Raw genomic sequence first — 20,696 nt, forward strand, 5'->3', positions numbered from 1 at the left:
GACGGGGCGGGGGTGGAGGACATGAAACGGGGATGAAGGCGGGGGTGGAGGATAAAATCCATCCCCGCCGCGGAGGCGGGGCGGGGGTGGAGGATAAAATTTTGAGGCGGGGCGGGGGTGGAAACCTTGTCCCCCGCCCCGCCCCGCCCCACTGCCATCCCTAGCTCCCACGGAGGGCACTTTCCCTCCTAGCAAAAAGATGGAAAATTCCCAAAAAAAATAAATCCCCAGTTCGAATTTCAGAAGCGGCGGACCATGGCGTCGCCTTCGCTATTGGAAGGAGAGTGGGAGGTCTGCAACGACAATGGCTTTGTCTTTAAGATGCGGAAGAGGGACTCTGGCAACGTGGACGTCGTCCCTCCGGCCCCTCCATCGGCCGACCCGGCGGAGGAATCTCGGCTCAGGAGGACACTGAAGAAGAAGGCTCTGCTGCGGCTGAAGGAGAAGTACAGCAGAGAAATCAAACAGTGGAAGAAGATGTCCCAGATGCTGCAGAAATCCAGGGAAAAGGCCGAATCCTCGCTCGTCGATCGCCGCCGCCGAATCGAGCCTTCTTCCTCTCCCGAATTCTGGCCGGCGCCGCTGCCGCGGGACGATGCATGCGATATCTTGATCAATGATCTTCTTTTTCAGGTAAACCCTAGGTATTGCATGGGTCGACTCCCTCAATTTGGTTTGCTGATCGTTTCTGGATGTTAATTGTGTAGGTAGAAGCTCAGGAATCGATCCTTCAGGATCTCGCCGGGCTCTGCGCCACGGCGGAAGCGGTATGCGACGCCCGCGAGGAGTCGCTCAAGCTATCGTTGTTCGATCTTCCTGTTTGGGCGACTCCTCTCTCTATTATGAACGACTTGTCCGTGCTTAATGCGGACAATGCGCAGGAAGGGCGAGCATCAATTCTCTGTAACACGTTTCTTCTTATCTAACCTTCCCTACTCGGTTGCAGACGATTTCAGTGAATTGAAAACCTGTTTTCTCGGTCGAAATTTGTGTGTTCTTTCTTTCCTTTTGCATCTTGGCATCTTGAAAGAATAGCAATAACACAGAGCTTGGTAACGACCAATTTCAGCATCAATGGATTTCCACAAGGATCTTGTGCTTATTTGTATCTGTATCCTGTTATTTTTATGTATATGTTGTATTGTGTCTAGGAATAGGTTTTGGATTGCGAGTGTGAGTGTGAGGAAATTGCTTAGATTGATTGTCTGAGTAAATAGTCTCTTGCAATTAGCGGACAGAACTTGTTGAATCACCTTTCCAAGGTGATGTATGAATCAAATATCGTCAATCAATGTCTGTATTGTCTTGATTTTGTTTTTGGCATGCAAATTTGGAATATGATGATCTTTAGTTTATTATTTTTGTAGATCACTGATATATGTAACTTGAGAATAGGATAAACAACTCCCATGGTCAAGGTGCTCATATTAAGCATTGCTAGTTTCCTCTTGGGAGCGATATTGTACTTATGGTGTAGGCATAGTTCAAGTTTTCATTTCTGATAGCAATGTTTGTCTGTTTGAGACTGCTGATCTCCATCATTATTCGAATGATTAAATTATGCAACCAAGCTTTCAAAGCAATTTGTTATGGATTTTGGAAAGATATTTTAGATTGAAGTCATTGATGTAGAAAGCAGGTTCAAGAGATGCTAAGTGCACCCTGCCATAGAAATTCTTTAGTGAGCTTGTTACTGACCTCCTTCACAGTTGAGAGATGACATCTAGTTGTACATGCATAAATCTAGTGTTCATTGTATGTAGCATGAACAGAGACTATATTGTCTGAAGCAGGGATTTGGCTATACAGTAGCACAGTGGCTCTGACACTGGTCACATTGCATCCAACTTCAAGCTCAAGTTGCCAAAATCTAGCACTGAACATTTTTTTAGCGGATTATTGTTTAACACTGCTGATCTAGAGTGATGCTTTTGTCCCTGCATACAAAATTTTGTGAATAGAACCGTGGGTCGCACTCTGCTTTTAAATTCATTTTTGGTTGGTCTATTGTTGCTGTCTTTTAGAAATACCTGCCTGCTTATATATGAAGTCATTAATGTGGCAACAGTGAAAATAAAGTGATAAAAACTGAATTTAAATTTGACAATGTCAGAACTAAATATAGATCCATGTATTTAATGCTTATCTTGGTATTTGGTACCAATCTCCATGATAGCATGCCTTTGAGGGATTCAAAAAAGCTCTATGTTTATTAACACAAGAATGCCATAGCATGGCATGTTTTAGCTTTTCATGAACACCAATGCAATATGCTATATGCTTAAGAGTTGTGAAGACAATTCAAAGCATAGAATAGATCAATGTATAGCATAGATAGGCTATCTACAAGTAAAACAAAAGTTTATGTGGTATTACCATATATATATATATATATATGAAAACCTACAAGATGAGCACAGTGCTAAACGAAACATGCTATTCGATTTTTGAAATTATTTTGAAATTATAATGGTACAGATATGATTAATATTTTGTTTTTATATGAATCACTTGGAGCATTTGATTCGAATGCATGGATAGGTTTTTATAAGGTTACAAAAATCAAACTTTCATAAATTTTTGAAACTTCAAATACCATTTTTTTCATCCAAAATGCATGGTATAAGTATTTATTTCTAGTAAATCAATCATGCTGAACACATCTATGGGTCAGAATTTTGAAAAAAAAATACCGAAAAATCCATTAGCATGATTCGTTTAGTACCATGCTGATTTTGTAGGTTTTTGTTTCCCTATCTATATATATAGAGAGAGAGTGTGCTAAATAAGTTTTTCAGGTTTTCTCATTTTATTTTTAAATTCTGATCATACAGATGTGATCTATGTACTTGATTGTATAGGGTTCAGCTGTTGAAGTGTTCGATTCTGACACATGGTTGGGTTTTTATTACGATCCAAAAATCAATGGCCCAAAATCTTTATAAATTTTCAAGGCTCCAAATAATCTTTTTTTTTATCGAAAACACATGATCCAGGTATGGATTCCTCGTAAATTGACCATGCCCAACACATGGGTGGGTTTTTATTACGATCCAAAAATCAATGTCCCAAAATCTTTATGAATTTTTTAGGCTCCAAATAATCTTTTTTTTTATGAAAAACACATGATCCAGGTATGGATTCCTCGTAAATTGACCATGCCCAACACATTTGTGAGGTCAGAACTGCCAAAAAACTCTGAAAGAACAGAAAAAAAACATTTAGCATGTTTCCTTTAGCATATTTCATTTAGCACCTAACATTTCTCTCTCTCTCTCTCTCTCTCTCTCTCTATATATATATATATATATATATATATATATATATATATATATATATATATATATATATATATATATAAGAGAAAGGTGAAAGGATAAGCTGACAATTTTAACATAAATTTAACAGCAACTTTAACGGAAGATAACCCTGGATTTGTTTTTTTGCTAACCATGAAACAAACTAGGTGCTTTTTTATTATTGCCAAAAGTTAGGCGTGGGCCTTTGAACTTTTCCCTATAATATATTCTTAGTTTCTCCCGTACTAACGTTAATTTTAGGGTAGGGACATAGATGGGGAGAACCCTTAAGACATCAATAACCTCTTTGGACATCAACTAACTTGTCTTTATGCACCGAAACAGGTATATGTCAATTTAAGAGCGAGTACAGTATTAATTTTCTCTTATGCACTAAAACGGGTATATGTCAATTTAAGAGCAAGTACACTTAATTTTATGTTACCAACATACAAATTGTTTAATAAATATTTAGCAAGAAAAGATTGGGATCTTGCCCCAACGGCGGTTGGCATGGGCAGTCAAGGCTTGATTCATATGGGTATTGCCCTTCTATGCAAGCCAAAGTATAGCATAGGCCGGGGGGGCAGGTGACAGGACGTCACAAGTATGAAACCCATTGGATAGGGTGGCAGGATATGGTTACATTCATCGAAGAGATTCCTAACATATTTGTGCACATAAAGCTTTATGTTTGCACAAATATGTTGCGACGGTCCAAATATATTTGCACAAACCTTTTAAATTTCGTACAAATGTGTAATGAACCTTCAAATATAATTAAAATCATCATAGAGATTCACACTATATTTTTGTAGACCTTACATTCCCACAATTAAGTTGTGAATGTTCAAATATAGTTAAAATTATTCAAAAGATTTGCAACATAATCACTTACTAGATTTGCATAATATTTATGTAGACTTTCTGACATGAACCTCACCGAGGACATGGCGTTGGATAGAAATGATTGGAGGAAAAGGATTCATGTGGAAGACCCAAAATGAATTTCTTTTTTGGTTCATATCGCTGACCCCAATTGTTTTGGGATGAAGGCGTAGTTGTTGTTGTTGTTTTCTGACATGAACCTCAGAATATGGTGAAAATTATTGAGAAGATTTGTGTCTGACATTCACATAAATCACCCAAGAATTATAAAGAGCTGAAAGATAAGCTTTCAAATGCACTAAACATATCTCGTGTGAATTATTCTTGTCTTCTTTAGGGAACATTTCAAATTTTTGCTTTTATTGTTTTGAACATTAAATTTTTCAACAATTTCACTTTTTATCTTTATTATACCTTAATTGAAGAGCCTTGAGTTCAAATCAAATGGGATTGGGTGCTATATCCAAAAAAAAAGAAAGTAAATACAACAGGTTCAAGAAAGGACGTGGAAATCAATTTTTCTACGCACACCATTAAATTTTTTTTACTAAGCTAAAGAAAACCCCACTGTCACCTACCCGCAATACAGCAACCGTGTGTTTCGAACTGGTGACATCCTGGGCTCACAAGACCCCCAACGGCCCACCCAAATGAGTGAAGTTTTGGGGGCCTACTAAAATAATTATTTTACTTTTATGAGAGATTTAATAGACGTTAGGTCTTATATCTTTCTGGTTGTTTCTCGGTAGCAACGATAAACAATAAAAGATTGATTTAGATAAGTAACAAGTCATTTAAATGTCCCTTTATTAATAACATTCAGATATACTACTAGACATCAGCCCGTCCATATGAAAGGGCCATATAAGACAATTGAAATGGTAAAAAAATTGATTTAAGATATTTGTAGGGATGGCAGTGGACCGGGGCGGGGGGACAAGCGCCCCGTTTCAAAATCCAAACCTCCATCACCATCCAGGGATGGATTTCAGCCTCTACCCCCGCCTCCATCCCCATTTCAAGTCCTCCATCCCTAGTCCAAACGGGGCCGAGGCCGGCCCGTTTCCCCTTGTTCTATAGTCATCCATTGAAGGATTGGGGACGGGGTTGGGCGGGGATTGAGGCGGGGACAGGGCAGGGCGGGGGAAAGCGTAAGTCCATCCCCACCTCCATCTCCACACGGGGATAGATTTTAACCTTCATCCCCGCCTCCAACACCGTTTCATGCCCTTCATCCCCGGTCCAAATGGGGTGAGGCGGGGCAGGGCCCCCTTTTCCCCGTTCCACTGCCATCCCTAAATATTTGTATCAATATTGAAAGAAAAATAATTTGAACCACAAACATCAAGAAATAGACTAATAGATATGAGTTTTATTAAAAAAATAACATAATTAAATACCAAAATTTTCATAAAAAAAATGAACTAACTCAAAACTTCAGCCAAGTGAGAAACCACAAGGGTACTGTTACCTCAAGGAGGACCGTAAAACAAGCAAACAAATATGAAGGGAATACTAAGAATCTTAAGTTCGAGAGTAGAGTGGACTTCATCAAGAGAGCTTTTTTTATTCAATTAAAAGGTGTGGACTGTGGAGCAAGGAGAGGCACAAAAAAAGGGCTTCATGATTTTTTTCCCCTTCTCATGTTGTTCGGCTAGCTTTTCTTCCAGCACCACCATAATATCAAAGCCAAAATCACAAGGTAATGGTGGTGGTGATTCCTCTCTCTCTCTCTCTCTCTCTCTCTCTCAGGTGCTTAATGCACAAATATTGGTGCAATCATGTTGCACCTGATTTTTTCAGCTCTCAGCATGCACCCGAAAATAACTGTTACGCATGGAGCTAGCGAACTCCACGCATAACTGAGGTTTCCACATGTCATGGGCCTTATGGCTATTGAGAGAGAGAGAGAGAGAGATTTATGGAAAGATAGAAAGAGATACTTTTTAGGTAGAGGAATCATTGGTAAGAGGAAGAGTTTTAAACAAAAACTTGAAAATGTTACCATGAATTGAAATCAGGGTACAAGAAAACTCATCATAAATTATTAATTGAAATCAGGGTACAAGAAAACTTGATGTATTTAGGTATTTAAAGAATGAATTGAAATCAAACTTTGAGTTTCATTTGGGCCTTACGTTTGGCTTGATGAATTGAAAACAGATTTCCATGAAATCAAACTTTGTCACATGTCATCTCCAATTCACAGGGTACAAGAAAAATCGTACTTTTAGTCCCTAGAAAAAACTCATATCCTATCGATATAATTCACAAACAAGAAGAGTTGCTCCACCCCCTGCAATTTAGTTCCCAAGCCACGACTGTGCAACGGCAACGACCTTTAATTAAAAGCACACCACAGACGCCCATTCACATTGGGAATTCGCAGTTAAACGATCCAAAGAGATTCTCTCAGACCACCAATACTTACCCTTTTTTCTTCACCATTAATGCATTCAAGGCATGAAGGGGAAAAAACAACAAATAAATAACAATGCAACACAACCAACCATCCAACCCCAACACACAAATGAAAAACAAAAGATCACAAGCAAACCCAACCAATCCCCCACATTTAAGAATACAATCAACCTGAATCCCAAGAATTAAAGAAAAAAAAAAGAGAATAAAAAAGGAATTCAGATCAGACTAAAACCACCATTAACATTGAAGAAACAAGAGCCAAAGGTATAAAATGGGTCTCTCAGAATTCCATGTATAACAAAATGAACTGCATGAATCCCCCCTTTCTTCTAAAGCAAGCATATCAGATCACAAAATAAGAGGCAACGAAAAAGATGGCCTAACCAAAACCCCAAAATAACAAAAAATGAAGGGAAAAGAAACTGCTCATAGCTCAGGCAATAGATAGAAAGTAGAGAACGAACGAACCCTCTTCTTCTCCTCTGCCCCTATCACAATTCATCATCCCTTCACTCCCACAAGATTTCAAGCAAGAACGAGCATCCAAACAGAAACGAAATAAGAGAGAGAGAAAAAGAAAGAAAAACGGTATCGACCCACAAAGCAAAAGGAAAAACCTAGGACCAATCCGATCGTCAATTTCCCCGGAATGCAATCGCCTTGATAATCAACAGCACACCGTTGTTGTAGTCATCGGTGATCGCCCATCGGACGTCCGGATCGTCTTCGATCGATCCTTCATTTCTGGCCGGACGGGCATTCGCGTGCAAAATGCCCAGTCTCCCCACAATTGTAGCAACTTCCGCCACCACCACCGCCACCTCCATAACCACCAACGCCGCCGCCTCCATAACCACCACCAGATCGCCCGCCGCTTCCCTGGTAACAATCCCTCGCCAAATGCCCCGGCTGCCCACAATTGTAGCAAGCGCTACCACCACCTCCTCCATAACCACCGCCGCCAGACCCATAACCACCTCCTCCTCCACCATAACCACCACCTCCTCCACCATAACCTCCGGCGCTGCCTCCATAACCACCACGGCCTCCTGGTCTTCCACTCCTACTTCCCCTTCCGCCACCATATCCACCAAACCCACCACCATAACTACCACCCCCTCCTCTACCTCTACCACCACCGCCGGAAAACCCTCTTCCACCACCGCTTGATCCACCGGTCAAGGGGGAACCATCGGGGCCGGTGACGTCGACGGCCTTGGTCCTGCCGTCGTCGCCCCTCTCGACCTCGTACTCAACGGCCTCTCCCTCGCCGAGGGAGCGGAAGCCTTCAGCCCTGATAGAGGTCTGGTGGACGAAGAGGTCCTCGCTGCCGTCGTCCGGCGTTATGAACCCGAACCCCTTCTGCATGCTGAACCACTTCACCGTCCCCGTCGACCTCCTGCCCTGCGCCATCTTCCTCCTCCTCCCTTCTCTGTTTCTCTCTACCCAATAAGAAGAAAAAGATCAAGAACCCAGAAACCCTAACCCTAAGAGAGATGTCAGGTCATCTCAGAGAGGGCTTAGCCGACGCCCGCCGCTTCAGAAGAGGGAGAGAGAGAGAGAAGTTTATACGCGAACCCTCATGCTTCGAACATCGAACGGTTGTTATTCGATCTGGGGATTGAGAGCATGCCTTTGCCGTCAATCGTTATTTGCGCTTTGGTTGTAGCGCAAAATGAGGAATATGTGGGAACTGGGTAAGCTTTTAAGATACTTTATTTTAATATAAGCTTTTAATGTTGGCGCTTTTGGTTGGGTTCCTTTCATATTTCATCCCCACATGTCATTCATTCATTCGTAAACCCTTTTTGATTTTCCATCGATGCAAGTTGTTTGGATCAAATCGGATCCCATAGATGTGATCTGCATCGTTGATATTCAAGTCATAGAAATTTTGTAATTTGAAAAATCATAGTTTTTCATTGAAAATATACAATCCAATAATCCAATGGTCTATTCTTTTTTTTCTTATTAAATCAACCATGCTCAACTCATCTGTAAAGTCATATTCGATCACAAGTCATAAAATTTAAGAAGGGCATGAACATGGCATCTGTAAAGTCATATTCGATCACAAGTCATAAAATTTAAGAAGGGCATGAACATGGAGGATGACTGGAACCGGACTCGCTGTGAAACGGTTTTGGGTATGTTCAATGGTTGACGAGATGATGAATCCAGAGATCAAGTTCGTGAGACAGGATACGACCAAGTGGCACATTATGCCTATTCTGAGTTATCTGGATCAGTTTGGGACCTGAGTCCAACCCGTTTTTTTTTTCTTTTTCCAGGATGGATCGGGTCCACCTGATCAGCCCACTGTGTCAGATCTGGTCAGTGTGATCCGTGTAGAATCGTGGGGTGATTGGATCAGGCCTGTGTTGGTTATGTTTCCAATCAAAGATCATGATATAAATCCAAACTTGACATACAACATCGTTAGTATTCTTATCTCTGTCACAAATATCGAGATATTTATAAAAATAACGCTGATATATCGTGAGAAATTGCCTGAAAGTTTAAAACGGCAATTTCTCTTGAGATTTTCAAATTGCAACAAATATCATGATATTTATATTTTTAAAAGATATTTATCATGAAAACCCTCGAGATTTTTATTTTTAAATGTATTTTATTTATATTTTCTTATAAAAATTAATTTTTATTCTCAAGATTTTGCCGAAAAAATAAGAGATTTATGAAAATTTTCAAAATAACTCCGCCTGTGTATAACTGTTTAGTTATACACTGTCGGTCCCAAGCCCGGATAAAGGATGAGGGTTGCGGTAGGCCTCTGACAGCCAGCATAAAAACTTTGTCATACCCTATGAATATGAACCAATATGAGAATTTCGTTGGGGCGTTCCCTACTGAGCGATGCGTTGTACTCTATAGGCTCGGAGGCAGTGATAAATGGGCAAGGGTTGCTAGGTCGTCGCCCGGAAGCGACGCGTCACACCGGCGCCCGGGTGTGGTGTCAAATAGGCAAGGGTTCCCTCACTTTGTTGGACGGGTGGGGGTAAAGAAGTTAGTCCAAGACCATAAAATTAGGTTAGCCACTTGGAACATAGGGTCTTTAACTGGTAAGTTGGTAGAGTTAGTAGATGTTATGTGTAGGAGAAAGTTTGATATTTTATGTCTACAAGAGACCAAATGGGTAGGTGAGAAAGCAAAAGTGATAGAACCTTAGGGATATAAGATTTGGTATACAGGAATAAATAGGAATAGGAATGGAGTAGGGATTGTTATGAGTCGTGAGTTTATAGATAATGTAGTTGAGGTCCATATGAAGGGTGATAGGATTTTACTTATTAAATTAGTATTAGGTACGGATATTATTAATATTATTAGTGTTTATGCACCTCAAGTAGGTTTAGATGATTCCACTAAGCGTCAATTTTGAGAAGATTTAGATAGAGTAGTATAAGGGATATCTTATGGAGAAAGGCTTTTCATCGGCGGTGACCTTAATGGGCATCTAGGCATTAGTAGGGATGGATTTGAGAGTATCCATGGAGGTTATGGTATAGGAGAAAGAAACGATAGTGGAGAAAGGATTTTAGATTTTGGTTTGTCCTATGATATGATCTTAGCAAACACTTGGTTTAGGAAGAGGGAGTCTCACCTAGTAACATTTAAAAGTGGGGTTAATATGAGTCAGATAGATTTTTTCCTACTTAGAAAGAGAGATAGGGGTTGTTGCATCGATTGTAAGGTTATACCGGGAGAAAGTATAGCTACACAACATAGAGTCTTAATTTTAGATCTTAGAATTAGACAATGCCGCAAAAGGGATAGACATAGGATAGATCCTAGAATTAAGTGGTGGGCACTAAAAGGAGCTAAACAAGGAATGTTTGTAGAGCGGGTAGTTAAGAAAGTTGATTGGTGTCTCGAGGAGGATTCAGAATCTATGTGGAATAAGATAGCGGGTGGCATGAGAAAGGTGGCTAAGGAGGTATTGGGTGAGTCTAAAGGTGGTGCACCGCTAGGTAAGGATACATCGTGGTGGAACGAGGATGTGAAATTAGCTATTAAGGTTAAAAGAGAGTGTTATAGAAATCTAAGTAAAAGTCGTGATAATGAGAATTTGGAGAAGTATATGATAGCAAAGAAGGAAGCTAAAAAAGTAGTTCATAACGCGACGGATAAGGTATATAAGGAGGTTTATGACAAGTTGGATACCAAAGAGGGTGAGAAGGATATTTATAGGATTGCAAAAATGAGAGATAGGAAATCGAGGGATCTGGGTATGGTTAGATGTATCAAAGATGAAACACACACAAAGGGTTTTAGTCAAAGATGAGGAGATTAAGGAGAAATGGAAAGATTATTTTGATAAGCTATTTAATGAAAGTCATGCTCAGGATCTTGGAGACTTTTTCATTCTTTTTCATGAGATGAATCGTGACTTCATGCGCAAGATTCAAAAGAAAGAAATTGCATAGGCTTTGAAGAAAATGAAATCAAGAAAGGCAGTTGGCTCAGATGGTATACCTATCGAGACTTGGAAATGCTTGGGAGAGAAAGGTTTAGAATGGTTGACAAATCTTTTTAACAAGATTTGGCGGACAAATAAGATGCCTAATGAGTGGAGGAAGAGTACTTTGGTGCCTCTATATAAGGATAAGGGTGATATACAAGATTGCACAAACTATCGTGGTATAAAACTCATGAGTCATACTATGAAACTTTGGGAGAGGGTGGTTGAGTCTAGGTTGAGGAAGGTTGTCATGATATCGGAGAATCAATTTGGTTTTATGCCTGGAAGATCTACTATGGAAGCTATACATCTTCTTAGACAACTTATTGAGAGAAATAGAGAGAAGAACAAAGATTTGCATATGGTTTTTATTGATTTGGAGAAGGCTTGCGATATAGTACCTAGGGACGTTCTCTGGTGGACAATGATGAAGAAAGGTGTTTCTCTCAAGTACATTAGTATAATTAAAAATATGTATGAAGGAGTAGTAACCAATGTCCGCACTTGTGGAGGGTTGACAACCAATTTTCCTATAACGGTTGGGTTACATCAAGGATCTGCTTTAAGCCCTTTCCTATTTGCTATAGTGATGGATGAGCTTACGAGATCAATTCAAGAAAATGTGTCGTGGTGTATGTTGTTTGCTGATGATATTGTTTTGATTGATGAGTCTAGAGCTGAGGTTAATGCTAAGTTAGAATTATGGAGACAGACATTGGAAGCAAGAGGTTTTAAGTTGAGTAAGAGTAAGACAGAATACATGGAATGTCGATTTAGTAAGCAACAAAATAGAGATGGGAGTGTAGTGAAGCTTGGTGAGCAAGAAATATTGGTGGATTATTTTTTCAAATATTTGGGATCTATCATTCAAAAGTATGGAGAAATTGATGGAGATGTAAATCATAGGATACAGGTTAGGTGGATGAAATGGAAGAGTGCAACTGGAGTGTTGTGCGATCGTAGAATGCCATTGCGGTTGAAAGGAAAGTTTTATAGGATGACTATTAGGCCCGCTTTACTATATGGTACAGAATGTTGGGCTGCCAAGAGACATCATATTCAAAAAATGAGTGTAGATGAGATGCGTATGCTGAGATGGATGTGTGGAAATATAATAAAAGATAAGATTCGGAACGAGGAGATACGTAAGAAGGTAGGCGTTGCACCCATTGAAAATAAGATGAGAGAGAATCGTTTACGGTGGTTTGGACATATTCGACGAAGGCCTAATGATGCTTCAGTTAGAAGGATGGAGAAATGGGAAAATATATTAGTTAAAAGAGGTCGGGGTAGGCCTAGGAAGACATGGATGAAGGTGATAGGAAAGGATATGAATGCTTTGAACCTCACCGAGGACATGGCATTGGATAGAAATGAATGGAGGAGAAGGATTCATGTGGAAGACCCAGAATGATTTTCTTTGTTGGTTCATATCGCTGACCCCAATTGTTTTGGGATGAAGGCATAGTTGTTGTTGTTGTATGAAAATTTTCAAAATCTTCTTAGTTTTTCGCCTGACGAGATTTTGCCGTTTTAACTTTTGTCACTATGATTCTTATTAGGGTTGCAAACAGGTCGGGTATGAATCAGGTCAGGCTTGACATGACACTGAATCCATTTCTAAAACACGGGGAAAAGATCTGAATCCAGATCCTTTTCGAACTTGGTTGAGATATAAATCCGTGTACTGAATCTGCTGAAAACATGATAAAATCTATTGGTTTTCAAGTGGAAAAGATAAAACGGATCCCACTACACCATATTTTCTTACGGTGTTTCAATCAGAACGAATATACCTGACCCTTTGTTCCGGATCCAATCCCCTTGCAAAGATGATGATGATGAATTGATGATGACCATATTATTATTATTATTTATCTTTTGTTCTTTTCTATAGGCAAGCTGCGAATAACCTAAGGCTTCCGTGATGCTACTCTGGTGACCCGGGTGTCAGATTTGACTCTGTCCAAGGTGTGCTCTATGTGTAAGGATGCAAACGGTTTCGCATCCAGAACAGCTAAATACATGGGGGTATCGCATCCGGAACAGCCAAAAATTGCAAAACCTTCGTCCTGGATCCGACCCATTTGCGTCCCTACCTGTGTGTGCAACACAGTTGTCATTTTGGACTTGGGTTTTTTCTTTGTCAAACACTGATCCATATTTGGTTTAGAAATGGTCAAGAAGGGTCAAACAGTTTGTTCCACACTGCCATGTTGATTCCTCCTTACTTGATGTAAATACCTCTTAGGACCCCTGCGAGTGCTCTATAAATGGCCTTTGGCCTAAGATCCCCCGTTAACCAAGATAAGTAACGGGTCCCTCCCCCCTCTCTCTCTCTTGCTCTCCCCCCCTTTGTAATTGCCAACTTATGAATGGAAGTTGCTTTCGTTGCCTATGCTGCTATCTCTCTCTCTCTCTTTGCTGCCCTCTTTGAGATTGTGTATGCTCGGATGTGATTAGACACCCTTGTGATGGGTGTTTGCGTGCTTTCTGAACTAGGAAGGCTGACCTGGTTGGGTTGCCAGGTGCTGCACGTGGCTTCCAAAATAAGCCCGTGACAACTGGTACCAGAGCCTAGTTGAGAATTTGGGAAGTAGAAAGGAGGGATACTTGTTGAAACCCTCGTGACGTTCAAGAATGGATACTGAGTTTGGTGAACTCGTCGGAAAAGTTCACAAAACGAAAAAGGCAGACAAGGAAAAATCTGTTGTAGAGTCGACAGAGATGTCTCGCCTTGAAGAAACGGTTGGTCCTCTAGATAAAAGAGTGACCAAGATGGAGAAAAAGATGACAGATTTGACAAGTGATGTTCGTGGTTGCTCAGCTGCGCTAGAAGGTGCACATGAAGATTTTGAAAAGTTGAATGAGGATGTGAGGGCTGAGGCCAAAGAGCTGAGGGCCACAGTCCAGGAACTATCTGATCGGTTGGTGGCTCAGGAAACTGACATGCGGGAACTTCGGGAACGATATGGAGTCTTAGAAAGACTATTGGGAAATGGAATTGGTGGTGTGGCCAATGCCGGGAATCGCGGGGGTAATGCAGTGGTGGTTCATCATGAACGACCGAAATTGAAACCGGTGGAACCGGCAAAATTCAAAGGTGAAAGGGATGCCAGAATCGTGGAGAACTGGCTATGGGACGTAGAACAATTCTTCGATCAAGCAGAGATTGACATCGATGTTGATCGAATACGCACGGCAACCAGGTACTTGATTGAGAACGTCGTTGTATGGTGGAGGACGCAATATCGTGGCATGGAACGTGGAAGGGTCCCTATTGAATCATGGGATGACTTTAAAAGGGAACTCAGGGGGTATTTCCTTCCACATAACGCTGAGGAGCTTGCTCGTGACAAATTGATGGCCTTAAGGCATACAGGAAGTATTTCGGAATATGTAGCGGCATTCTCCACAATGATGCTTGACATAGAAGATATGTCAGAAATGGATCGCATGTATTGCTTCAAAAAGGGCCTACAGTTCTGGGCTCAACAGGAATTAACTCGTATGAGACCGACAGACCTGATAAGTGCAATGACTATAGCGGAACAGATAGTTGAGAACCCAAATCGCGGGGCCGCTCAGGGACGGCCAAATCAAGGCAATGTTGCCGGAGGTCAAGCCAGGAACCAGTATCGACCTCCCCCTAGAGATCAGAGAAATCAGCAACAAGCACGTCAAGAGGGGATTCTAGGGAACAGGCCGATTCACCCAAATCTTCGGTGTTGGTATTGCAGCGGAAATCACTTTGCTCGAAATTGCCCTAATCAAAATGCGGGGAATGCAGGAAGAAGGGCGGCTAATGCCATTGAGATGGAGGAAGCCCCGGTAGAGGAGGACGTCAGGATGGGGGCGGTACAAAGGGTGAATGCGCTAGGAGAATCTTCTTCTGCAGCCCCCACGGTTAAGAAGGAACTAATGTACCTAGCGATGTCCATCAACGGAAGAGCTACGAAGGCAATGGTCGATACGGGGGCTACTCATAATTTCATGGCCGAAGATGAGGCCCGAAGGTTGGGCCTACGATGGGAACAAAAAGTTAGTCGCATAAAGGCTGTGAACTCCGCAGCACAACCTATTCTGGGAGTCTCTCGAAATGTGACAGTTGGGGCTGGTCAGTGGGTTGGCAGAACAGACTTCTCTATTGTTCCGTTGGATGACTTCAAAGTCATTTTGGGGATGGAATTTTTACGAGCAAGCAAGGTTGTGCCTATGCCTCACTTGGATGTTGTCAGCTTTATGAGTGAAGAATCGCCATGTATGATTCATGCCTCGACGTTGGGGGCACCAAATGTTCGTTTGGTTTCCGCCCTGCAAATTAAGAAGGGCCTCCAACGAGGTGATCAAACATTTCTAGTGACAATGAGAGAGGAAACCAGTGAGAAACTTCCTACGGAAGTGCCACCACCTATAGCCGCAATATTGGAAGAATTTCAAGAAGTAATGCCCGAGGAGTTGCCGAGACAGTTGCCACCGCGAAGAGAAGTAGATCATCAGATTGAGTTGGTGCCAGGTGCACGACCCCCTGCCATGGTGCCTTACAGAATGGCCCCACCCGAGCTGGTTGAACTCAGAAGACAGTTAGACGAAATGTTGGCTGCCGGAATCATTCGCCCTTCAAAAGCCCCTTTTGGAGCTCCTGTCTTATTCCAGACCAAGCATGATGGGTCCAAAAGGCTCTGTGTGGACTATCGGGCACTGAACAAACTGACTGTCAAGAACAAATATCCCCTGCCACTGATCGCTGATTTGTTTGACCAATTAGGGGAAGCCCGGGTGTTCTCGAAATTGGATCTGCGTTCAGGGTATTGGCAAGTCAGAATTGCCGAAGGAGACGAAGCCAAAACCACTTGTGTGACGAGGTATGGTGCTTTCGAGTTTTTGGTGATGCCGTTTGGCTTGACGAATGCTCCTGCAACGTTCTCTACACTGATGAATCAGATATTCTATCCTCACTTGGATCGTTTTGTGGTTGTATACCTCGATGACATTGTGGTGTATAGCCAGGATATGGAAGAACACATGCGACACCTGCGCATAGTGTTCAAGATTTTAAAAGACAATGAGTTATGTGTAAAAAGGGAAAAGTGTATGTTCGGCCAGGATGAGATAAGTTTCTTGGGCCACGTGATCGGGAAAGGCTGCTTAAGGATGGATAGCTAGAAGATAAGAGCTATTCAGGATTGGGGAAGTCCAACCAAGGTTCCGGAGCTTCGATCCTTCTTAGGTCTGGCAAACTACTATCGGCGCTTTATCGAAGGATATTCAGCTATCGCGGCGCCGCTAACTGAATTATTGAAGAAAGACAAAAAGTGGGAGTGGACAGAAGAGTGTCAGCAAGCCTTCGAAGGTCTAAAAGACGTCATGGCCAAGGAACCAGTGTTGCAATTACCGGACCAAGGAAAACCATTCGAAGTCTATACAGATGCGTCAGATTTTGCAATTGGAGGTGTACTAATGCAAAATGGTCACCCAATAGCTTTCGAGAGTCGAAAGTTGAACAGTGCTGAGCAGCAATATACAGTGCATGAACGGGAAATGACTGCCGTAGTCCATTGCTTACGTGCCTGGAGGCACTACTTATTGGGGTCGACATTCATTACCTACACCGACAATGTAGCCACGAGCTACTTCCAAACTCAGAAAAAGCTTAGTCCAAAACAAGCTCGGTGGCAGGAGTTTCTAGCAGAATTTGACATGGTTTTAGAGTATAAACCTGGAAGGACTAATGTAGTGGCGGATGCCTTGAGTAGGAAGGCTGGACTGGCGGCCTTGTTGGAAGATGCTAGCAGAAGTACTGGACCTCGAAGTGACCTCCTTGATAGAATTCAGGAGGGCTTACGGAAGGATCTTATGGCGCGACAGCTGCTTTCTCTGGTGAAAGAGGGGAAAACCAGGCGATTTTGGGAACAAGATAGATTGCTGATGACAGTTGGGGGTCGAGTTTATGTTCCCCGGTAGGGGGCACTACGACGAGAAATATTGAAGGAGTGCCATGACTCCCTATGGGCTGGTCACCCAGGCTAAGAGAGAACCTTTGCCTTGATAGAGCGAGTTTACTACTGGCCGCAGATGCGCGATGACATAGATGGGTACGTGCGTACCTGCTTGGTCTGTCAGCAGGACAAGGCCATGAATCAGAAGACAGCAGGATTGTTGGAGCCACTACCTGTGCCGAGTCGACCTTGGGAAAGTATCTCGATGGATTTTATTGTCAGCTTACCAACAGTTGAGGGATGTAGTATCATCTTTGTCGTGGTTGATAGATTTTCAAAATATGCAACATTCGTGCCAGGCCCAAATCATTGTTCGGCAGAGGACACGGCTCAACTTTTTGTGAAGCACGTTGTGAAGTATTGGGGAATTCCAGAGAGCATTATTAGTGATCGAGATGCTCGGTTCACAGGTAAGTTTTGGAGAGAAGTCTTTCGGTTGTTGGGATCCGAATTGCACTTCTCTACCAGTTTTCATCCCCAAACTGATGGCCAGACCGAACGCATTAACGGGATGTTGGAGGACTACTTGAGACACTTTGTGAACGCTAATCAGAAGAATTGGAAGGATCTACTCGATATAGCTCAGTTCTGCTATAATCTTCAAAAGAGTGAATCATCAGGGCATAGTCCCTTCGAGATTGTGATAGGACAGCAGCCTCAGACACCGCACTCCTTAGCTGCTCGAGGTCGAGGAAAGGCGCCATTTGCCTATAATTTTGTTAAGAACTTGCATGATCAGACAGAACTAGCAAAGGCATTCCTACACAAAGCAGCTAAGCGAATGAAGAAGTGGGCAGATCAGGGACGACGGGCCGTTGAATTCCAAGTTGGGGAGAAAGTGTTGGTCAAATTATACCCTGAGAGGACAGCTATATTTCGGGGGCACCATCGGGGACTCATTCGAAAGTATGATGGACCCTTCCCCATCGTCCAGAGAATCGGCAAGCTAGCTTATAGACTAGACCTCCCTCCCAGCTTTCAGGTACATCCTGTCTTTCATGTATGCAATCTGAAGCCATTCCACGAAGATGAAGAAGATCTGAGTCGCAGTCTGCCTCAACGAGCTCCTATTCCTCAACGAGCCCCCTCTACAACAGTGCCAGTCTCACGAGAAGTTGATTTTATCATTGATCATGTCCATAACTATCTTGGAGAAGTGAAGAAGTATCTAGTGAAATGGAAAGGTCTACCAGTGAGTGATGCCAGTTGGGAGACTCCACGAAATATTCGTCAGTTTCAGCAAGCAATCGAAGACTATCAGAAAAAATATGGCGCCGAGGACGGCGCCAGTTTGGGTGGGGGAGTGTGTTCCACCCTGCCATGTTGATTCCTCCTTACTTGATGTAAATACCTCTTAGGACCCCTGCGAGTGCTCTATAAATGGCCTTTGGCCTAAGATCCCCCGTTAACCAAGAAAAGTAACGGGTCCCTCCCCCCTCTCTCTCTCTCTTGCTCTCCCCCCCTTTGTAATTGCCAACTTATGAATGGAAGTTGCTTTCGTTGCCTATGCTGCTATCTCTCTCTCTCTCTCTCTCTCTCTCTCTCTCTCTCTCTCTCTTTGCTGCCCTCTTTGAGATTGTGTATGCTCGGATGTGATTAGACACCCTTGTGAGGGGTGTTTGCGTGCTTTCTGAACTAGGAAGGCTGACCTGGTTGGGTTGCCAGGTGCCGCACGTGGCTTCCAAAATAAGCCCGTGACACAGTTGTATAGTAAACAACTAAGTATCCCTTTAGGTATTAAGTGGCCCGGTTGTCAGCAAGGGTTCCACCTCATTAAAAAAAAAAAGTATCCCTTTAAGTAAACATGGACGGATCTAGGTCAACCTAGATCCAAAACCAGAAAACACTGGCACGACCCGAAGCTGGGTATATTCATAGTGACAAAAGTAAAAAAATGGCAAAATCTTGACAGCCAAAAAGTTGTGAAAATAATTTTTTTGTAAATATCACATTTTCTCTGTAAAATCTCGGCAATAAATAAATAAAAATAAAAAATATGTAAAAATAAAAACACACTTTTTCTATGATAAATAGCCGATAAAAACATAACGAGTGCATTTAAAATGTGATTTTATATTTCTGACAAAAAACAACAAGAAATTAAAAATATGGCAATAAATTGCCGCCTCACGATATTTTAGCAAGATTTTCATAACTATGGTGAGATTTGTCACTATGGGTATATTCCCATATCCAAAAAAAGTGGGATGAGTTGGCACATTACAAATATTCCAAGTTTCCAACTAAATCAAAACTTTCCGGATAAATGGATGCATCCAAACGCACCTCACGATTTTTATACTGCGCTGACACTGACAAGGATATGTGTATCTCTCTTTCTTGGCCCACAACCGGCTGTTGCATGTGATTGTTTGTGGCCTTTCATTGTTTGCATTCTGTCACAAATATCCATGATATTTTTTTAAAATATCGTGATTTTATCTTCTATATGTTCAGAATATGATTTCTTAAAGTATGGTTTTTCTCTGATATTTACTGTTAAATTTAATGTTTTCTTTTATACTTTTTATGTTTGAAACTTAAAATGTTGCCAACTTGTGCCTGAGATTTTTCAAAGAGAAAAAATCTCAGTTTTTTCACAAGATTTTCCCTCTTCGAGAACACTGATAACAAGATTTTGGACATTGTTCATGTTAACCTTAATAAAGGCCTTCGTTGACACACCCAAACCGACCATACCTTCCTAAACCGGGTTGACTTGCAACCTTACAGTGCATCTCTCTCTCTCTCTCTCTCTCTCTCTCTCTCTCTCTCTCTCTCTATATATATATATATATATATATATATATATATATATATATATATATATATATACACACACGCACGAAAGGAGGTAGGCGGAGGTAGGGACGGGGCAGGGGACAAGGTCTCCACCCCTGCCCAGTCTCAAAATCCGAACCTCCATCCCCGCCTTCATCCCCGTTACAAGTCCTCCATCTTCAGTCCAAACGGGGCGAGGCGGGGCCCCATTTCCCCTCAGCCTATAGTCATCCCTTGAAGGATTGGGGACGGAATGGGGCGGGGCAATGTGGGGATTGTGACGGGGATGGAGCGGGGTAGGGAAAAGTGTAAGTCCATCCCTGCACGGGGATAGATTTTAATCTTCATCCCCGCCTCCATCTCCATTTCATGCCCTTCATCCCAGGTCCAAACGAGGTGAGGTGCGGCAGGGCCCGTTGTCCCCCTGTCCACTGCCATCCCTAAAAGGGGGCAAAGAAGAAATCGGATATGTGCAAGTGTTTTGTGAAAACGTCTTTAGCAGTGGTCTTTGATATTCACGCGATCAGGGGGGCAAACTCTTCTGATTTGTGTTAGACATTTTGGGTGTTTGATGGAGAGAGAGAGAGAAGCCCAGCAAAGCAGTCTTTCCACTATGTAGTGGTTGAAGGAGGGCTGGGTCCGGATTAGACGGGACCCACATCATGCCTGGTAGAAGAATAAATTAGCCCTTGCGTTGGACCATTGTGGTTGGGTCTGACTGACATGGAAAAGGGAAGGAGTTATAATTAAAAAGAGAGAGAGAGAGATGACCAAAGACAAGGAAAGCTAGCAGGCTATGCTTTCCAGCTTTTCTCTGCCTTT

General features: G+C 42.2%; 2 protein-coding genes across 2 annotated transcripts; one reads left to right on the top strand and one right to left on the bottom strand.

Annotated features, from left to right (window-relative positions):
* Positions 1–232: 232 nt before the first annotated feature.
* On the top strand, positions 233–1,227 carry LOC149817070 (uncharacterized). Its single transcript, XM_089988080.1, has 2 exons — positions 233–633; positions 708–1,227. Exons 1-2 carry the CDS (start codon positions 256–258, stop codon positions 924–926), a joined length of 597 nt encoding a protein of 198 aa, XP_089844206.1. The 5' UTR covers positions 233–255; the 3' UTR covers positions 927–1,227.
* A 5,607-nt stretch (positions 1,228–6,834) lies between these two features.
* Positions 6,835–8,296, bottom strand: LOC149817071 (uncharacterized). The gene has a single exon (XM_089987293.1). The coding sequence runs from the start codon at positions 8,022–8,024 to the stop codon at positions 7,350–7,352; it is 675 nt and encodes a 224-aa protein (XP_089843419.1). The 5' UTR covers positions 8,025–8,296; the 3' UTR covers positions 6,835–7,349.
* Positions 8,297–20,696: the final 12,400 nt, after the last annotated feature.

The sequence above is a fragment of the Nuphar pumila genome, chromosome 14, assembly GCF_984573655.1.
Source record: "Nuphar pumila chromosome 14, dmNupPumi1.hap1.1, whole genome shotgun sequence".
Taxonomy (NCBI): domain Eukaryota; kingdom Viridiplantae; phylum Streptophyta; class Magnoliopsida; order Nymphaeales; family Nymphaeaceae; genus Nuphar; species Nuphar pumila.

What these genes read in the sequence shown, in the direction of transcription:
- LOC149817070 (XM_089988080.1), top strand. Translation starts at nt 256, where the DNA reads ATGGCGTCGCCTTCGCTATTGGAAGGAGAGTGGGAGGTCTGCAACGAC. An exon ending in TCAATGATCTTCTTTTTCAG is followed by an intron (nt 634 to 707) that starts GTAAACCCTAGG and finishes TTAATTGTGTAG; the next exon opens with GTAGAAGCTCAGGAATCGAT.
- LOC149817071 (XM_089987293.1), bottom strand. Translation starts at nt 8,024, where the DNA reads ATGGCGCAGGGCAGGAGGTCGACGGGGACGGTGAAGTGGTTCAGCATG.